Genomic DNA, 14,364 nt, shown 5'->3' with positions numbered 1-14,364 from the left:
ACCAAAGGTATTGAGGACCACAACACAGAGAGGGAACTGGTCTGGTGTGTTTATTGTGATTTACCAAGACAGTAATGCTTCCAAAAAGCCTTACGTAGCACTGTTTCCCACCAGTGAAGTATATTTTGTCTCCAACTACGATTTCTAAGCATGGTCAGGAAGCACTATTAGTGCTATTTTGTTTCTGAGGCCAAATAAAATCAAAGGTGCTTCAAATGTATTAATTTGGTTGAAGGTATTTGAAGCAACTATGTATAACTTGGCATACATTACAGTGGTGTACAATGGTCACATAAAACACTACACTTTTCTAGCCATGCTAAATAACATGTTAGGCCCACTGCCATTGCCATGATGAAACACCTTTACATGCAGTGTCATGTTGTCATAGGTATTAACAGAAGGATCACAGTCTCTTATCAGATATCCATTTACTGTAAAAACACATTACTTCTCATAATCACCATGGTCTTGTGACGAGAAACTGAAACGCAGCAGCTCTTCCTGTTTCTGTTGTTCATGATGCAGAAAAAACACTTTTGAAACAAGACGATAACTATTTCAGACAAAAACAAAAGCATGTAGAATAGAATAGACATTTTAGCATAAGTATAACACAGGAAGGCACAATTTATAATACAATATTTACACATGTATCAGGTAACGGGGGATATGGGGGCAAGTTTTTAAATTGTGCATCATTAGTCAGAGTAAATAAGAGTCTGGTAGCAGCAGATGTATGTGCAGCATGAAAGTGTATAGACTCACCGGCCAGTTTATGAGGTACACCACCCCATTCACGAAAATGAATCGCTTCTACAGACTGTGAGTCACGTGGCTTGCTATATAAAGTAGGTAGACAGGCATCGAGGCATTCAGTTACTCTTTGATTTAACGTTAGAATGGGCAAAGTGATTGACCTAAGTGACTTTGAGTGTGGTATGATTGTCAATGCCAGGTGTGTTGGATCCAGTATCTCAGAAATGGCTGCCCTCTTGGGCTTTTCACGCATGACAGTGTCTAGGGTTTACCGAGAATGGTGCGACAATCAAAAAACATGCAGTCAGTGGCATTCCTGTGAGCGACAACAGCTCGTTGATGAGAGAGGTCAAAGGAGAATGGCAAGAATCATGTATTCTAACAGGTGGGCCACAAAAATACAAATATTGGCACAGTACAACAGTGGTGTGCAGAACAGCATCTTGGAATGCGCAACTTGTCGATCCGTGTAACGGATGGGCTATTGCCGCAGACGACTACACCGGGTTCCACTCGGGATGAGAAGGAACGGACTGTTCACAGCATGAATGTACCGTTGTCCAATCTGCAGAAATTGCGTGATGCCATTGCGTCAGCATGGACCACCATTCTTGTCGAACATTTTCCCGACAACTTGTGGAATGCCCCGAACAATTCAGGCTGTTCTGGAGGCAAAGGGGGGTCCGACCCGGTACTTGATGGGTGTACCTAATAAACTGCTAAATTTTATTTTTGCACATTGAGATGATTTCACGTGCATTGGAGACCATCAAGTGTGCTCAAACTCATGATTTACTATATGGTAATAGCCCTCTCACTACTTTCTGGGAAGGTGGTGTGTCAAGGGATATGATTTAACATTAGCATGTGACATTGATTTGGCTGTACTATTGCCACACATTTATAAATGTATACCACGCTTCATGGAATTATATTATATATAATATAATATATATATATATTATACTTATGTTTTGCTTATGTTTTGCTGGTAAAACATTGTTGTGATAAATCATGGACTGTCTGAGACATTTACTATGTAATGAGCTGTAAAGATTAAAGCAATCGCTATGTGTAATGTTGGTTTTTAATTTAGTTGTTGAGAGTGAACCCGAAAAGATTTTTGCTAATTAGTGATTGACAACAAGTACCTTGTCTGCAAATAATTTAATGTCATCCTACATAATCATAACTTTTTTTTTAACAAGCATTGCAAAAGTCAGCATCCAGACAGTGACTGTGTGTTATAAATAGTACAACATGCAAATCTGAATGTATAAACATTCTAGCTCAGTAAGCAATCAGAAACATTCTGTATCAAATAAGTAGGAGTTAAGTTCAATATACAAAGTTGGACATAGACTATTCTTCTCTCTACAATTGCACAACTTAACCTATACTTCTCAATAGGTCATTCTTAAAAGATAGACAGTGAAAGAAGTCTTTAACTGCCTTACAAGTGTAAATATCAAAATGCCTTTCACAAAACTTGATTGATTTTAGAGACTAAACATTCATAGTGTAAAGGAGAGTATATTCTGTTTGGCCGGTATCCGCTGAATACATGCTCCTTCCTTCATTACATTCCTCCTGACCACGTAGGTTAGTACTCTAGTGAAAGTCCACCCTGCATCTCATGTCTTATCACAGTATCATAGGCTTCCTGTTACGCGCACACAGACACACACACACACGCGCGCACACACGGACACACTCTTCTCTGTCTTTATCAAGACAGGAAGCACCTCCGGTTGAGTGGGGACTGCATGGTTCTCTGACGTTGTGTTTCAGTTCAATCGTCATTCACTATGTGATTCATTCACTGTCAAAGACGATCTGATCACTTATGATACGACACGTCACTCCCAGAGTCACTGATAGGACAGCAGTATCCAGGTCAAACACGCATCACCGTAGAGTTCCCCATATCCTCTCTGCTTTTCCTTCTGTCTTTGCTTCTTTATTTTTCTCTTGGCTAATGCTGTTAGCAGAGTGTTTCAGGGTGTGGTCCTGCATTGTGGGAACCATGTTTTGTAGGGCATGGCCTGCCAGTCTCTCTGTGCTGGGTCAGCCTTCCATCCTGTAGAAGCCCAAACATTCCAGTTACTGTTTTCATGTTCTCCTGTCATCTTCTCCTCTCCTATCATCCCTTGACGGCGTCAGCGGCGAGGGACTCCAGGAGGGATCTGTAAATGTCTGAGCGCAGGAAGCGAGGGTACGAATCTCTCTCCATCAGCCCATAGACAATCTTCTGGGCATCGTCGAAGCATTGGAGGTTAGGAGTCTTCACAGCACTCTTGATCTGCTCCCTTGTGTAGTAGTCAATGTTAATCTGGAACAAGATTCATTTAGATTTACAAAGTACAGAAGCATTTCATATAGCATGTCTGGAGACATTTGAGGGTGGTTTAATAACTGGATGGTGTTGATGAAATAGATTGAAACATCAATGAGGTTACAGAGGGTTATTTGAATCTCTAACATGTAGCCATGTACTGTAATACATAACAGTCTTACCTCTTTAGGAGCCTCAGCCTTTATGAACTGCTCATAGATTTTCTTTGCCTTCGATGACATTCTGAACGATGACTTGATTTTCTTGTACTCCTCACACGTCAGCCAGAACTCAATGTTCTCATCGCTGAATTCAGACTTCAGAAAGGTTCTGAAGGTGGCCAGTCCATCTGTGGGGAAGAATAAAAACAAACCAAGAAATGAAACACTGATACAGCCCCAAGCCTGCACACATGGAGTTTTTGTTCCACATTTTTAGATTTTTTAATATCTGATTTAGCTACTTATCTCTAACTATTTTGATCGTCTCGTGAAGTAAAACTTACATTTAGACTCAAGGAGTCTCTCCAGTGACTGAGACCATTGTTGGGTATCTTCTAAACTTAGCCTGCTGGGAAGAAAATGTGTGTTTGATGACTCAACTAGAGTCAAATCTGGGTAAAAATAATCTGGTATTTGACGTGAGGACAAAAGGGCACATAGAATCAACATAATTAAGAAATTATTATAGCCACACAGTTATCAAATTATTTCACGTATCAAACACTTGGGCCTTTGTGTGTGTGTGTGTGCGTGCGTGCATGCGTGCGTGCGTGCATGCGTGCGTGCGTGCTTGTGTGCGTGCGTGTGTGTGTGTGCGTGCGTGCGTACGTACGTACGTACGTGTGTACGCGTGTGCATGCTTGTGTGTGCTTGTGTGTGCCTGTGCTGTGCCAAAGTTAACATAAGTCCTGAAGTTTCATTTGAATCTCACACACTACCATAGATGGACGCTAGAATACACATGGCATTTGAACAATAAAATACATGCAAAATTATAACAATTAGCATCAATGCAGTGACAGTGTAAGGAAGAGTAAGAATCCTTACCTCTCAGATGTGGAGTGTGAGAACATGCATTGCAGTCGGCAAATAAAGTTCTTTCCCCTTTGGAGAGAAAAAGAGAAATGTCATGATCGTCTCATAAAACAAGACTTATTCCATTGCTGTATAAGGACATCTCAGTATGTAGTATGTAGGTAGGAGGTATTTACAGGTTTAGTATAACATATGCAGTGTTTATATACAATATGTGGCCTATAGTATGTAGTATTAAGCTAATACGTATGTAAAAGCATTTTAAAAGAAACTATACAAAGTATTTTGTATTTAGAAAGTATATTACACATCCATAGTATTACTAGACTACATTGAATATAAAGCTTATTACTTATACAAAAGCTCCACAATACATTTTCCAAATTCCCCAGCTGTTGACTGCATAAAAAACTCACAGGTTCTTGTTCCTCCCCCTGTCGTCCTGCTCCATATTGAAGTGCTGTGTTTGTGTCAGTGTCTCTGTGATGATTAGGCTGGGCATGTTTTAACTCCACACTCTCTGTCTCCTGGTGCTGCTCATGCTGCGATGGATCACTCTCTGTATGGAGGGGTCTCCCCCCACTTCAGGCCTTATATGCAGGGCGCCCCGTTGCTTAGGGGCTGGATGGTGAAACACTGAAACATCAGACCCAGCCCAGCAAACCGTAGCGAGAGAGGAAGCCTCCACGCTCTCTTTCTCTCTTCCTGTGACACACGCTCTCTCTTTTTGCGACACACTCTCTCTCCCCCTCTCTCTGTGACATGCTCTCTCTCTCCCTCTGTTTTTAGGGAGGGTCTAATGTCCCCTTGTTAAAAGCATGCTCTGTATGTCCACAGTCTTTTTTATCTTCGCTGCTCAGATGCAAATGACAAACACAGTGAGAGGGATAGGCAAATCATGACCTTCACTTTCTGCGTTTTGGTACCCTGTTGAAACATCATTGGGATGTTTAAGTTATATCCAAAAGCATCATATGTACCACACGTTGTGTTTCTTTCTCTGAAGGTTGATGGTTTACAGGTAAAACCCCTGTGAATGGATTATCAAAGGCAAACTTGCTCTATTGACAAATATTAACAGCAGTTTTTGGTCTGATCAATATAGAGCGATTACAGTAGGCAACATCAGATTTTTCACTCTCTTCTAACTAGCCTTTGCATACAGTAGCCAAAGTCATATAAACCTCACTTGCCAAATGATCTTTACCAGTAGGCAGCCATGTCCAATGGCCTGTCTGTCATTCTGCACAGTAACTGACTTGGCCCACCTCAACTTGCCCAAAGATGGCCACAAGCAGTCAAGCACAACCAAGGGACATCAAAACATGTCCAATTATATTTAATGTGCCTTGTGCCCTCTCGTCCACACCACCACAAATACCTTTATATAACACAGTAAAGCTCAACTGACCAGAGGGTTTAAATGAACACACCGCAATCGCCTGTGTGATTAACACCATACAAACAGTATCCATTCTAGAGGTTCCTGAGTGATGGTATTGAGTAACTCAGACAGTGTCTGAAATGCACTGCACATTACCCACTTCCCTTCGGCTGTTATGACAACCACTAGGGACTGGGCAAAACTGTGTCAGACTGTGTGTGAGGGACAAGGTGGAGCAATGTCGCCTACGTGCTGTGGTGATATAGGAGAGGTGAGCTCTTGGTCATCTAGCAAGAACATCGCCTTACACCAGCTGCCCTCAGCCCCTCCAAAAAATAAATAAATAATGTTTGTAAATATAATATATTATACCATGCTCTAGGCTTACTGAGCAAATGAATAGTAAGATGAGGCACTATTGTCTGGTCTTCCCTCTATCCAATAGAATAACAACTCTCACATAATACAATCCCATTGAAGTCTGCTTTTATTCATAACCTTGTATGTGTAATAAAATGTAGTTTATCTCAGAATCGTCATGCAATGCTCAATTGAAGATCCTGCTGAGCTAGCCTCCAGGCATTTGTGTCTTTCAGCGGTTTGGACATCTAGATGGAGCGAAGAAGTGTGTATAGTTGCTAAAAGTCGCCATAGAAAAAAAACAGTTGTTCCTTGGTGATGAGATTACGTCCCTAACAAGGGGACAAATTCAGGGTGATTTGCCACGCATCACGGCATATGACTGAATCCACTGGTGGGTGTCCTGAGTCAAACTCACAGTTATTGTTAGAGCCATCCAGATGGCCTTTTTAAGACACAACTTTGAGGAATAGAGCCATCTACAGAGAGGGGTCAAGAGTGACAGGGCTCATTTTTTTCCAACTTCATGACACTGTTAATGGGCTAGCTCTGGCTAATTAGCTGAGACAGTTGACATGTGAGCACAACAGCCTTACAGGTAGGCAGGTAGCAGGCTGTGGAAAATGTTTTTGTGTGAGTCTCCCTGCCCACCGACCACAGACAATTACTCAGTGTCATAGGACAAGTCAATGATAACCTTCCTGACAACGTTTACATCCTGATTTATGGAAGTATAATGTAAATTGAAACATCCATGCTATATTAGTATTAACAGAGTTAAACAAATAACAGTTACTCATATTTCCTATTGTTGACAGATACACTTATTTATCCGTTATTTTACCAGGTCAGTTGACTGAGAACACGTTCTCATTTGCATCAACGACCTGGGGAATAGTTACAGGGGAGAGGAGGGGGATGAATGAGACAATTGTAAACTGGGGATTATTAGGTGACAATGATGGTTTGAGGGCCAGATTGGGAATTTACCCAGGACACCAGGGTAACACCCCTAGAATAAGTGGGATCTTTAATGACCTCAAAGATTCAGGGTACCTGTTTAACGTCCCGTCCGAAAGACAGCACCATACACAGGGCAGTGTCCCCAATCACTGCCCTGGGGTATTGGGATATTTTTTTTAGACCAGAGGAAAGAGTGCCTCCTACTGGCCCTCCAACACCACTTCCAGCAGCATCTGGTCTCCCATCCAGGAACTGATGCTTACCCTGCTTAGCTTCAGAAGCAAGCCAGCAGTGGTATGCATGGTGGTATGCTGCTGGCATACATACATATAATGTCCAATTAGCATGGAATGAAGAGACAGACTTGTTCATTTTCCACAACAAAGGACACTTTAATAGAAGTGCAGACTTATGTTCTGCATTTTTGCAACCATATGCAAGTTATTTCTGTAACCATTCATAACTTAAGTCCTTCCATTTAGACATTCTGTACCGTCGTTCCAATCTATATACATTCCCTAGAATTTGACTTTTGGTGCAAACGCCACTTTTGACTCGTCAGTCAGTCTACAGCAGGGGTGTCATACTCTTTCCATGGAGGGCCTAGTGTATGCAGGTTTTTAGTTTTTCCTTTCAATTAAGACCTAGGCAACCAGGTGAGGGGAGTCTTTAATAATTAGTGACCCTTATTCATCGATCAAGTACAAGGGAGGAGCGAAAAACACGCATTTCCTCAGCCCTCTGTGGAATAAGTTTGACACGTGGTCTAGAGGTTTGAATGAATGTACTGTTTAGTACTCTGAATCATTGTCACCACTCATCACCACACACCACTCATCACCACACACCACTCATCACCACACACCACTCACCACTCATCACCACACACCACTCATCTTTAATCCTTCTCCATACTTTATATTAATTTAATCTTCATCCACAACTCACAAGTCATTTCCTGTGGTCATTCTCCTTGTTTGACTGTGTGAATCTTGACTCCGAAACCCTTGATCCCTGACCTCTATCAGAGGGTCCTGGCTTTGCGTCTGAACCCTAGGTAAGCATCTGACCTGAGGAACCTGGGGCATGAGTCTCTCTCCATCAGTCTGTACACATTTCTCACTGCCTCATCAAAGCAGCACAGACCAGGAGACTTCATGGATGTTTTGATCTTCTCACGGATGTGGTGGTCAACGTTAATTTGTAGGGGCGAGACGCAAACAATGACAATGAACATTTTATGAAAGGCCTGAGCTGAACGATATGGTAATCTTTCCACCCTAAGCTTGACAATTCATTCATTCATTGCATGAGCTTGCTCAAATCATATATTTTACCATCTGCTTGCTATCTGTATTTGAAAGAGTAAATGTCCCACGTCAGAAAGTTACAATGGTTGTCAACTGATTCTGATGAGAGGCTGTTATCTTTGCCCGTCATCTTGCTATCTCTATTACGAAATAGCCTTTTCCCACATCAGCAAAGTACTGTACATGGTATACACTTTAGGAATTATAGCTACATTTGTGGGTATGCTACTTTAGCTTGTAATATGTTAGCATTTGGATAGCTGCTACTACCAAGGTGAAAGCTGAAGCATAGTCTGACCTCTCACTAGGCCTGGGGATGGAGGAACTCCTGGTAGATCTATTTTGCTTTTTCCAGGAAAGGTCGGCTGGCGAGGTGTTCTCTCTGTAGTCACGGCATGCTAGCCAGGACTCAATATTCTCCTCACGGAATTCAGACTGCAGGAAGGATCTGAAGGCTGCAAAGAACCCTATGGGATTAGCATGCTAAAGTCAGAAGGTGGTCTTATGAGACTGTACTATTGAAGATAATGAATGTACTCTGGGCCAACGTAGTTAAAACAGTCCTTATTTTTTGTCCTTCAAGACTTAGTTGAATTCTTCTACTGTCCTCTTGACGACACGTTTTTGCATTAGATGGGTTTTGTAAATCAATATCACTATTTGACATGTTATTGTTGTGAAATAGTCTCTAATGTTGCTGTACTTACTTGATTTTTGTAGAAAAGGAGTCATCATTTATCTTCTGTATCAGAATACACTGAATGTCTTTTTTCTTAAAAAATCTTTTTCGGCTTAAAATGATATCGATCCTGTGGAAATTGAGGAAGTAGTATACATTAAGATCTGATCTTGATATATTACCAACAGCTTTTCTTTATTTCTGTATTGGTGTAAATATAAAACACTTACTGCATTTCATTTTATTATATTATATTTGTCCTCATGTGTTTGTATATATTGAATGCTTAAAAGGCCCCTTTCCTAGATATATACAGTACCAGTGAAAAGTTTGGGACACACCTTCTCATACAAGGGTTTTCATTTATTATTTCTATTTTCTACGTTGTAGAATAGTAGTAACGACATCAAAACTATGAAATAACACATGGAATCATGTAGTAACTGAAAAAGTGTCGAACAAATGTGAGGGGTAGGGGCGGCAGGGTAGCCTAGTGGTTAGAGCGTTGGACTAGTAACCGGAAGGTTGCGAGTTCAAACCCCCGAGCTGACAAGGTACAAATCTGTCGTTCTGCCCCTGAACAGGCAGTTAACCCACTGTTCCCAGGCCGTCATTGAAAATAAGAATTTGTTCTTAACTGACTTGCCTGGTTAAATAAAGGTAAAATAAATAAAATAAAAACGTAGCCACCCTTTGACTTGATGATAGCTTTGTAAACTCTTGGCATTCTCTCAACCATGAGGTTGAGTCACCTGGAATGCAGTCAACCATGAGTCACCTGGAATGCATTTGAATTAACAGGTGTACCCTGTTAAAAGTTAATTTGTGGGATTTCTTTCCTTCCTAAAGTTTGAGCCAATCAGTTGTGTTGTGACAAGATAGGGGTGGTATACAGAAGATAGCCCTATATGGTATAAGTTTATTCAAATAAGCAAAGAGAAACGACAGTCCATCATTACTTTAAGACATGAAAGTCAGTCAATGTGGAAAAATTCAAGAACTGAACGTTTCTTCAAGTGCAGTCGCAAAAACCATCAAGCGCTATGATGAAACTGGCTTTCATGAGGACTGCCACAGGAAAGGAAGACGCAGAGTTACCTCTGCTGCAGAGGATAAGTTCATTAGATTTAACTGCACCTCAGATTGCTGCTCAAATAAATACGCCACAGAGTTCAAGTAACAGACACATCACAACATCAACTGTTCAGAGGAGACTGCGTGAATCAGACCTTCATGGTCAATTTGCTGCAAAGAAAACACTACTAAAGGACACCAATAATAAGAAGAGACTTGCTTGGACCAAGAAACACAAGCAATGAACTTTAGACCGGTAGAAAATTAGACTGGTAGAAATCTGTCCTTCGGTCTGATGATTCCAAATATGAGATTTTTGGTTCCAACCGCCATGTCTGTGTGAGATGCAGAGTAGCTGAACGGATTATCTCCCGTGTGTGGTTCCCACCATGAAGCATGGAGGAGGAGGTGTGATGGTGGGGGGGTGTTTTGCTGGTGACACTGTCTGTGACTTATTTAGAACTCAAGGCACACTTAACCTGTATGGCTAACACAGCATTCTGCAGTGATACTCCATCCCATCTGCGCTTGGTGGGACTATAATTTGTTTTTCAACAGGACAATGACCCAAACCACACCTCCAGGCTGTGTAAGGATTATTTGACTAAGAAGTAGAGTGATGGAGTGCTGCATGAGATGACCTGGCCTCCACAATCACCTGACCTCAACCCAATTGAGATGATTTGGGATGAGTTGGAACGCAGAGTGAAGGAAAAGGAGCCAACAAGTACTCCGTTTTTGTGGGACCTCCTTCAAGACTGTTGGGAAAGCATTCCTCATGAAGCTGGTTGAGAGAATGCCAAGAGTGTGCAAAGCTGTCATCAAGGAAAAAGGTGGCTACTTTGAATAATCTAAAATATATAATATATTTTGATTTGTTTATGAACACTTTTTTGGTTACTACATGATTCCATAGGTGTTATTTCAAAGTGTTGATGTCTTCACTATGTAGAAAATAAAGAAAAACTCTTGAATGAGTAGATGTGTCCAAACTGTATTTTTTTTACCCTTTTTTCGTGGGATCCAATTGGTAGTTACAGTCTTGTCTCATTGCTGCATCTTCCTTATGGACTCGGGAGAGGCAGAGGTCGAGAGCCGTGCGTCCTCCAAAACACAACCCAGCTAAGTCGCACTACTTCTTGACACAATGCCCACTTAACCCGAAAGCCAGCCATCTGTTGGAGGAAATACCGTACACCTGGCAACCGTGCCAGCATGCACTGCGCCCGGCCTGCCACAGGAGTCACTAGTGCACGATAGGACAAGGAGATCCCTGCCGGCCAAACCTTCCCCTAACCCAGACGATGCTGGGCCAATTGTGCACCACCCCAGTTGCGGCCAGCTGTGACAGAGCCTGGACTCGAACCAATAATCTCTAGTGGCACAGCTAACACAGCAGTGCCTTAAACCACTGCACCACTCGCGGGGCCTGTGTCCAAACTTTTGACTGGTACTGTACATTAGCTTACCTTCTCGTCTGTGTCATATTTTGCAGCAGATCCTTAAATTCATTGATCCGTATCTTTGAAAATAATAGTTTTGGCATCTTCACGTAAATGACAGTGTTTCCTCCTAGGAGATAGCTGTACACTGTATGGGCATCTCGGGAGTCTCAGGAGAGGTTTGTTCTGGTGACATTGGGGACTCGCTGGTGCAGGCCGCCCCTAGAAACTCTACCTCAGGTATAAACACACAGCTTACCATAACTCCCCTAGGGCATTTACATTCCTGTACAATTCTAATTTCAAATTTCTTCACATTTTCCCCCACTTTCTTCCACCATTTTTTCCATTCATCAATATATTGGAACATTTGAGAGATATTTCCTACAGTGTTTGTGTATTACAGTATAAATACTACATATATTACTAAATCACACTCTATGAAGACACATCTTCCATGATTCAACACTTTAATAAATCCCTCTGAAGACATTGCATGCCAGTGAATGGAAATGACCATATTTTAAAACAGGAAGATGTTAAGGAGCAGTGTCTGTCTGCCCACCTTAATATGATCGTCAGGATTTACTCACATCTATACTCCTCCACATACAACTTCCTGAGAACATCTGTCATTTACTGTGAATGGTAACTTTGGTAACATAAGATGGGGAATAATATGTAATAGAAAAAGGGGCCATGGCCATTGGCAGTCTGAATGGGTAACCATCATACTGTCCTAAAAAGGTGTGTCTGTAAAACTGGGAGTGGTCCGATATTCTCATCTATTGCAACAAGGCTTGTGACTCAGATTATGTTGATCTTCTTATTGCTGCTTTATTTTGTCTTAGGTTACCCTAGCCATAGATAAGAATAGAAAGACTCACTGAAATTGTAGGCATATGGAATTTCATAACATGCAAATAATTTTTTTTGAAGCTTCCCCCTGAGTTCCCCCTAGAGTGTTGTGGTGTGTTTGTGGACTCCTGTGGAGAGATCGTCTGGTCACATCTACCTATAGTTAGTGTGAGTATTTTGAACTTTCCTAGCTACAAACCCTGGTACTAAGATGGTGTGTGATGTGGAGGGGTAAAAGCAGAAGGACAACCCACCTACTGAGAATCTCCTCATGTGTATCTCATTTGACATGCTTGACTAATGGCTGGGTCCCAAAGGGGCTCACAATGAACACAGATAAACCCTGACATCAGAGGATATGAAAATTCATGTTGTTTGTGCTAGTGGAAATGGAAAAACTAAACTCCAGGTAGAAATAATGAATATACTCACATAGATGTGACCTTTTGTGGTGATTTGATTTGTGTTTCTTGTGTCATGTGTTTTGCACCAATAATGTGGTTATATGTGGAATTATAATTCCATACATATTTTAGGGATTCATTAGGAACTAATTAAGTTTTCCATTAGATACATACATGCAGATACTATGAAAAACTAAATAGAGGCGTGTCTTGGCGAATCAGATTTGGACAAGGATGAACAGATGAGTCATGCCCTAGGTACAGTATGTACTGTAGCGTACGTGTGTGCCTGTGTGTGTGTGTGCACATGTGCATGTGCAGCATTCTTTCACTCTACTTCCACTCACATGAACACCAATGACCAGCCCCATATCATATCACTACCCGTGTGTTGACATTGTATCAGTAACAGAGTAAAGGTGTGAGAGAAAACACAACAATGGTCTCTTATGGGGAAAACACTTTTGGAACACAATGTTCCATGGAAGTCCTGCCTGTCACCACAAAAAAACGAACCAAGCTATCATAAGTGCTTTATATAGGCCTATTATGCATTTTGTATAAACAAATAGAATATTCTATAATTGTGGTACAACAAAGGTCAACTATTCTACATTGATTGAACATGTGTCAATTTCATTGGGTTTACTTGATAGCTACCTACACAAATAGCTAGCTAGAATAAGGTGTTAATAAGATAAATTCATTAAAAAGGCTAAAAGCGTTACAAATAAGTTCTCCAGTAATCAACAATAAAAAAAAATCAATGTATAAAACAATGATGCTCTAAACTTAGTGTCTAATGCCGTAATTCAATCTGAACCATATTTAGATTAGATTATGAATCTGAGATGTATGACTGGTTCTTAACAGAAGTAATCTACAACGACACCCTTTGAGCTCTGTGTGTGTTTGGTTTAGTTTATTTTGAAGTTTGTGTAGCAGGATGGAAAAGATCACTATGGGTGATCCAGACACTCATCCAATGTTTATTGATGTGATTACCTGGAACAGAAGTAATTGTGTTTTCCTGTTTGTTTTTCCATAATTTTTCTATTTCCAATCTTTTCATCCATTCCATTCAGGTGTATCTAATTTAACTGAGTTTCAGGGTGGTAAAGAGGGACACCAACACATGCAACATGTGTGAGCAAGACAAAGGAGCTGATCATGGACTACAGGAAAAGGCGGGCCGAACAGGCCCCCATTACATCGACGGGGCTGTAGTGGAGCGGGTCGAGAGTTTCAAGTTCCTTGGTGTCCACATCACCAACGAACTATCATGGTCCAAACACACCAAGACAGTGGTGAAGAGGGCCCAACAACATATTTTTCCCCCTCAGGAGACTGAAAAGATTTGGCATGGGTCCCCAGATCCTCAAAAGGTTCTACAGCTGTACCATCGAGAGCATCCTGACCGGTTGCATCACCGCATGGTATGGCAACTGCTCGGCCTCCAACCACAAGGCACTACAGAGGGTAGTGCATACGGCCCAGTACATCACTGGGGCCACGTTTCCTGCCATCCAGGACCTCTATACTAGGCGGTGTTAGAAGAAATACCAAACATTTTTCAAAGACTGCGATCACCCAAGTCATAGACTGTTCTCTCTGCTACCGCACAGCAAGCGGTACAGGAGCGCCAAGTCTAGGACCAAAAGGCTCCTTAACAGCTTCTACCCCAAAGCCGTAAGACTGCTGAACAATTGATCAAATTGCCGCACCCCCCTTTTGTTTTTACACTGCTTCTTCTCGCTAT

At 41.5% G+C, this 14,364-nt stretch overlaps 1 protein-coding gene across 2 annotated transcripts; it reads right to left on the bottom strand.

Moving 5' to 3' along the window:
* Nucleotides 1–1,911: 1,911 nt before the first annotated feature.
* LOC110524586 (regulator of G-protein signaling 21) lies at nt 1,912–4,887 on the bottom strand. 2 transcript variants are annotated; one of them, XM_021604388.2, is made up of 5 exons: nt 4,548–4,887; nt 4,144–4,200; nt 3,600–3,664; nt 3,277–3,443; nt 1,912–3,091 (listed from the first exon to the last, which is right to left on the bottom strand). In XM_021604388.2, the coding sequence occupies exons 1-5, from the start codon at nt 4,631–4,633 to the stop codon at nt 2,903–2,905; spliced, it is 564 nt and encodes a 187-aa protein (XP_021460063.1). In that variant the 5' UTR covers nt 4,634–4,887; the 3' UTR covers nt 1,912–2,902. The 2 variants fall into 2 exon arrangements, with proteins under 2 accessions (XP_021460063.1, XP_021460064.1); XM_021604389.2 differs by having other exon boundaries at nt 3,600–3,661.
* Nucleotides 4,888–14,364: the final 9,477 nt, after the last annotated feature.

This window comes from Oncorhynchus mykiss, chromosome 5, assembly GCF_013265735.2.
Source record: "Oncorhynchus mykiss isolate Arlee chromosome 5, USDA_OmykA_1.1, whole genome shotgun sequence".
Lineage (NCBI taxonomy): Eukaryota > Metazoa > Chordata > Actinopteri > Salmoniformes > Salmonidae > Oncorhynchus > Oncorhynchus mykiss.
This window is presented reverse-complemented; position numbering and strand designations above follow the sequence as displayed.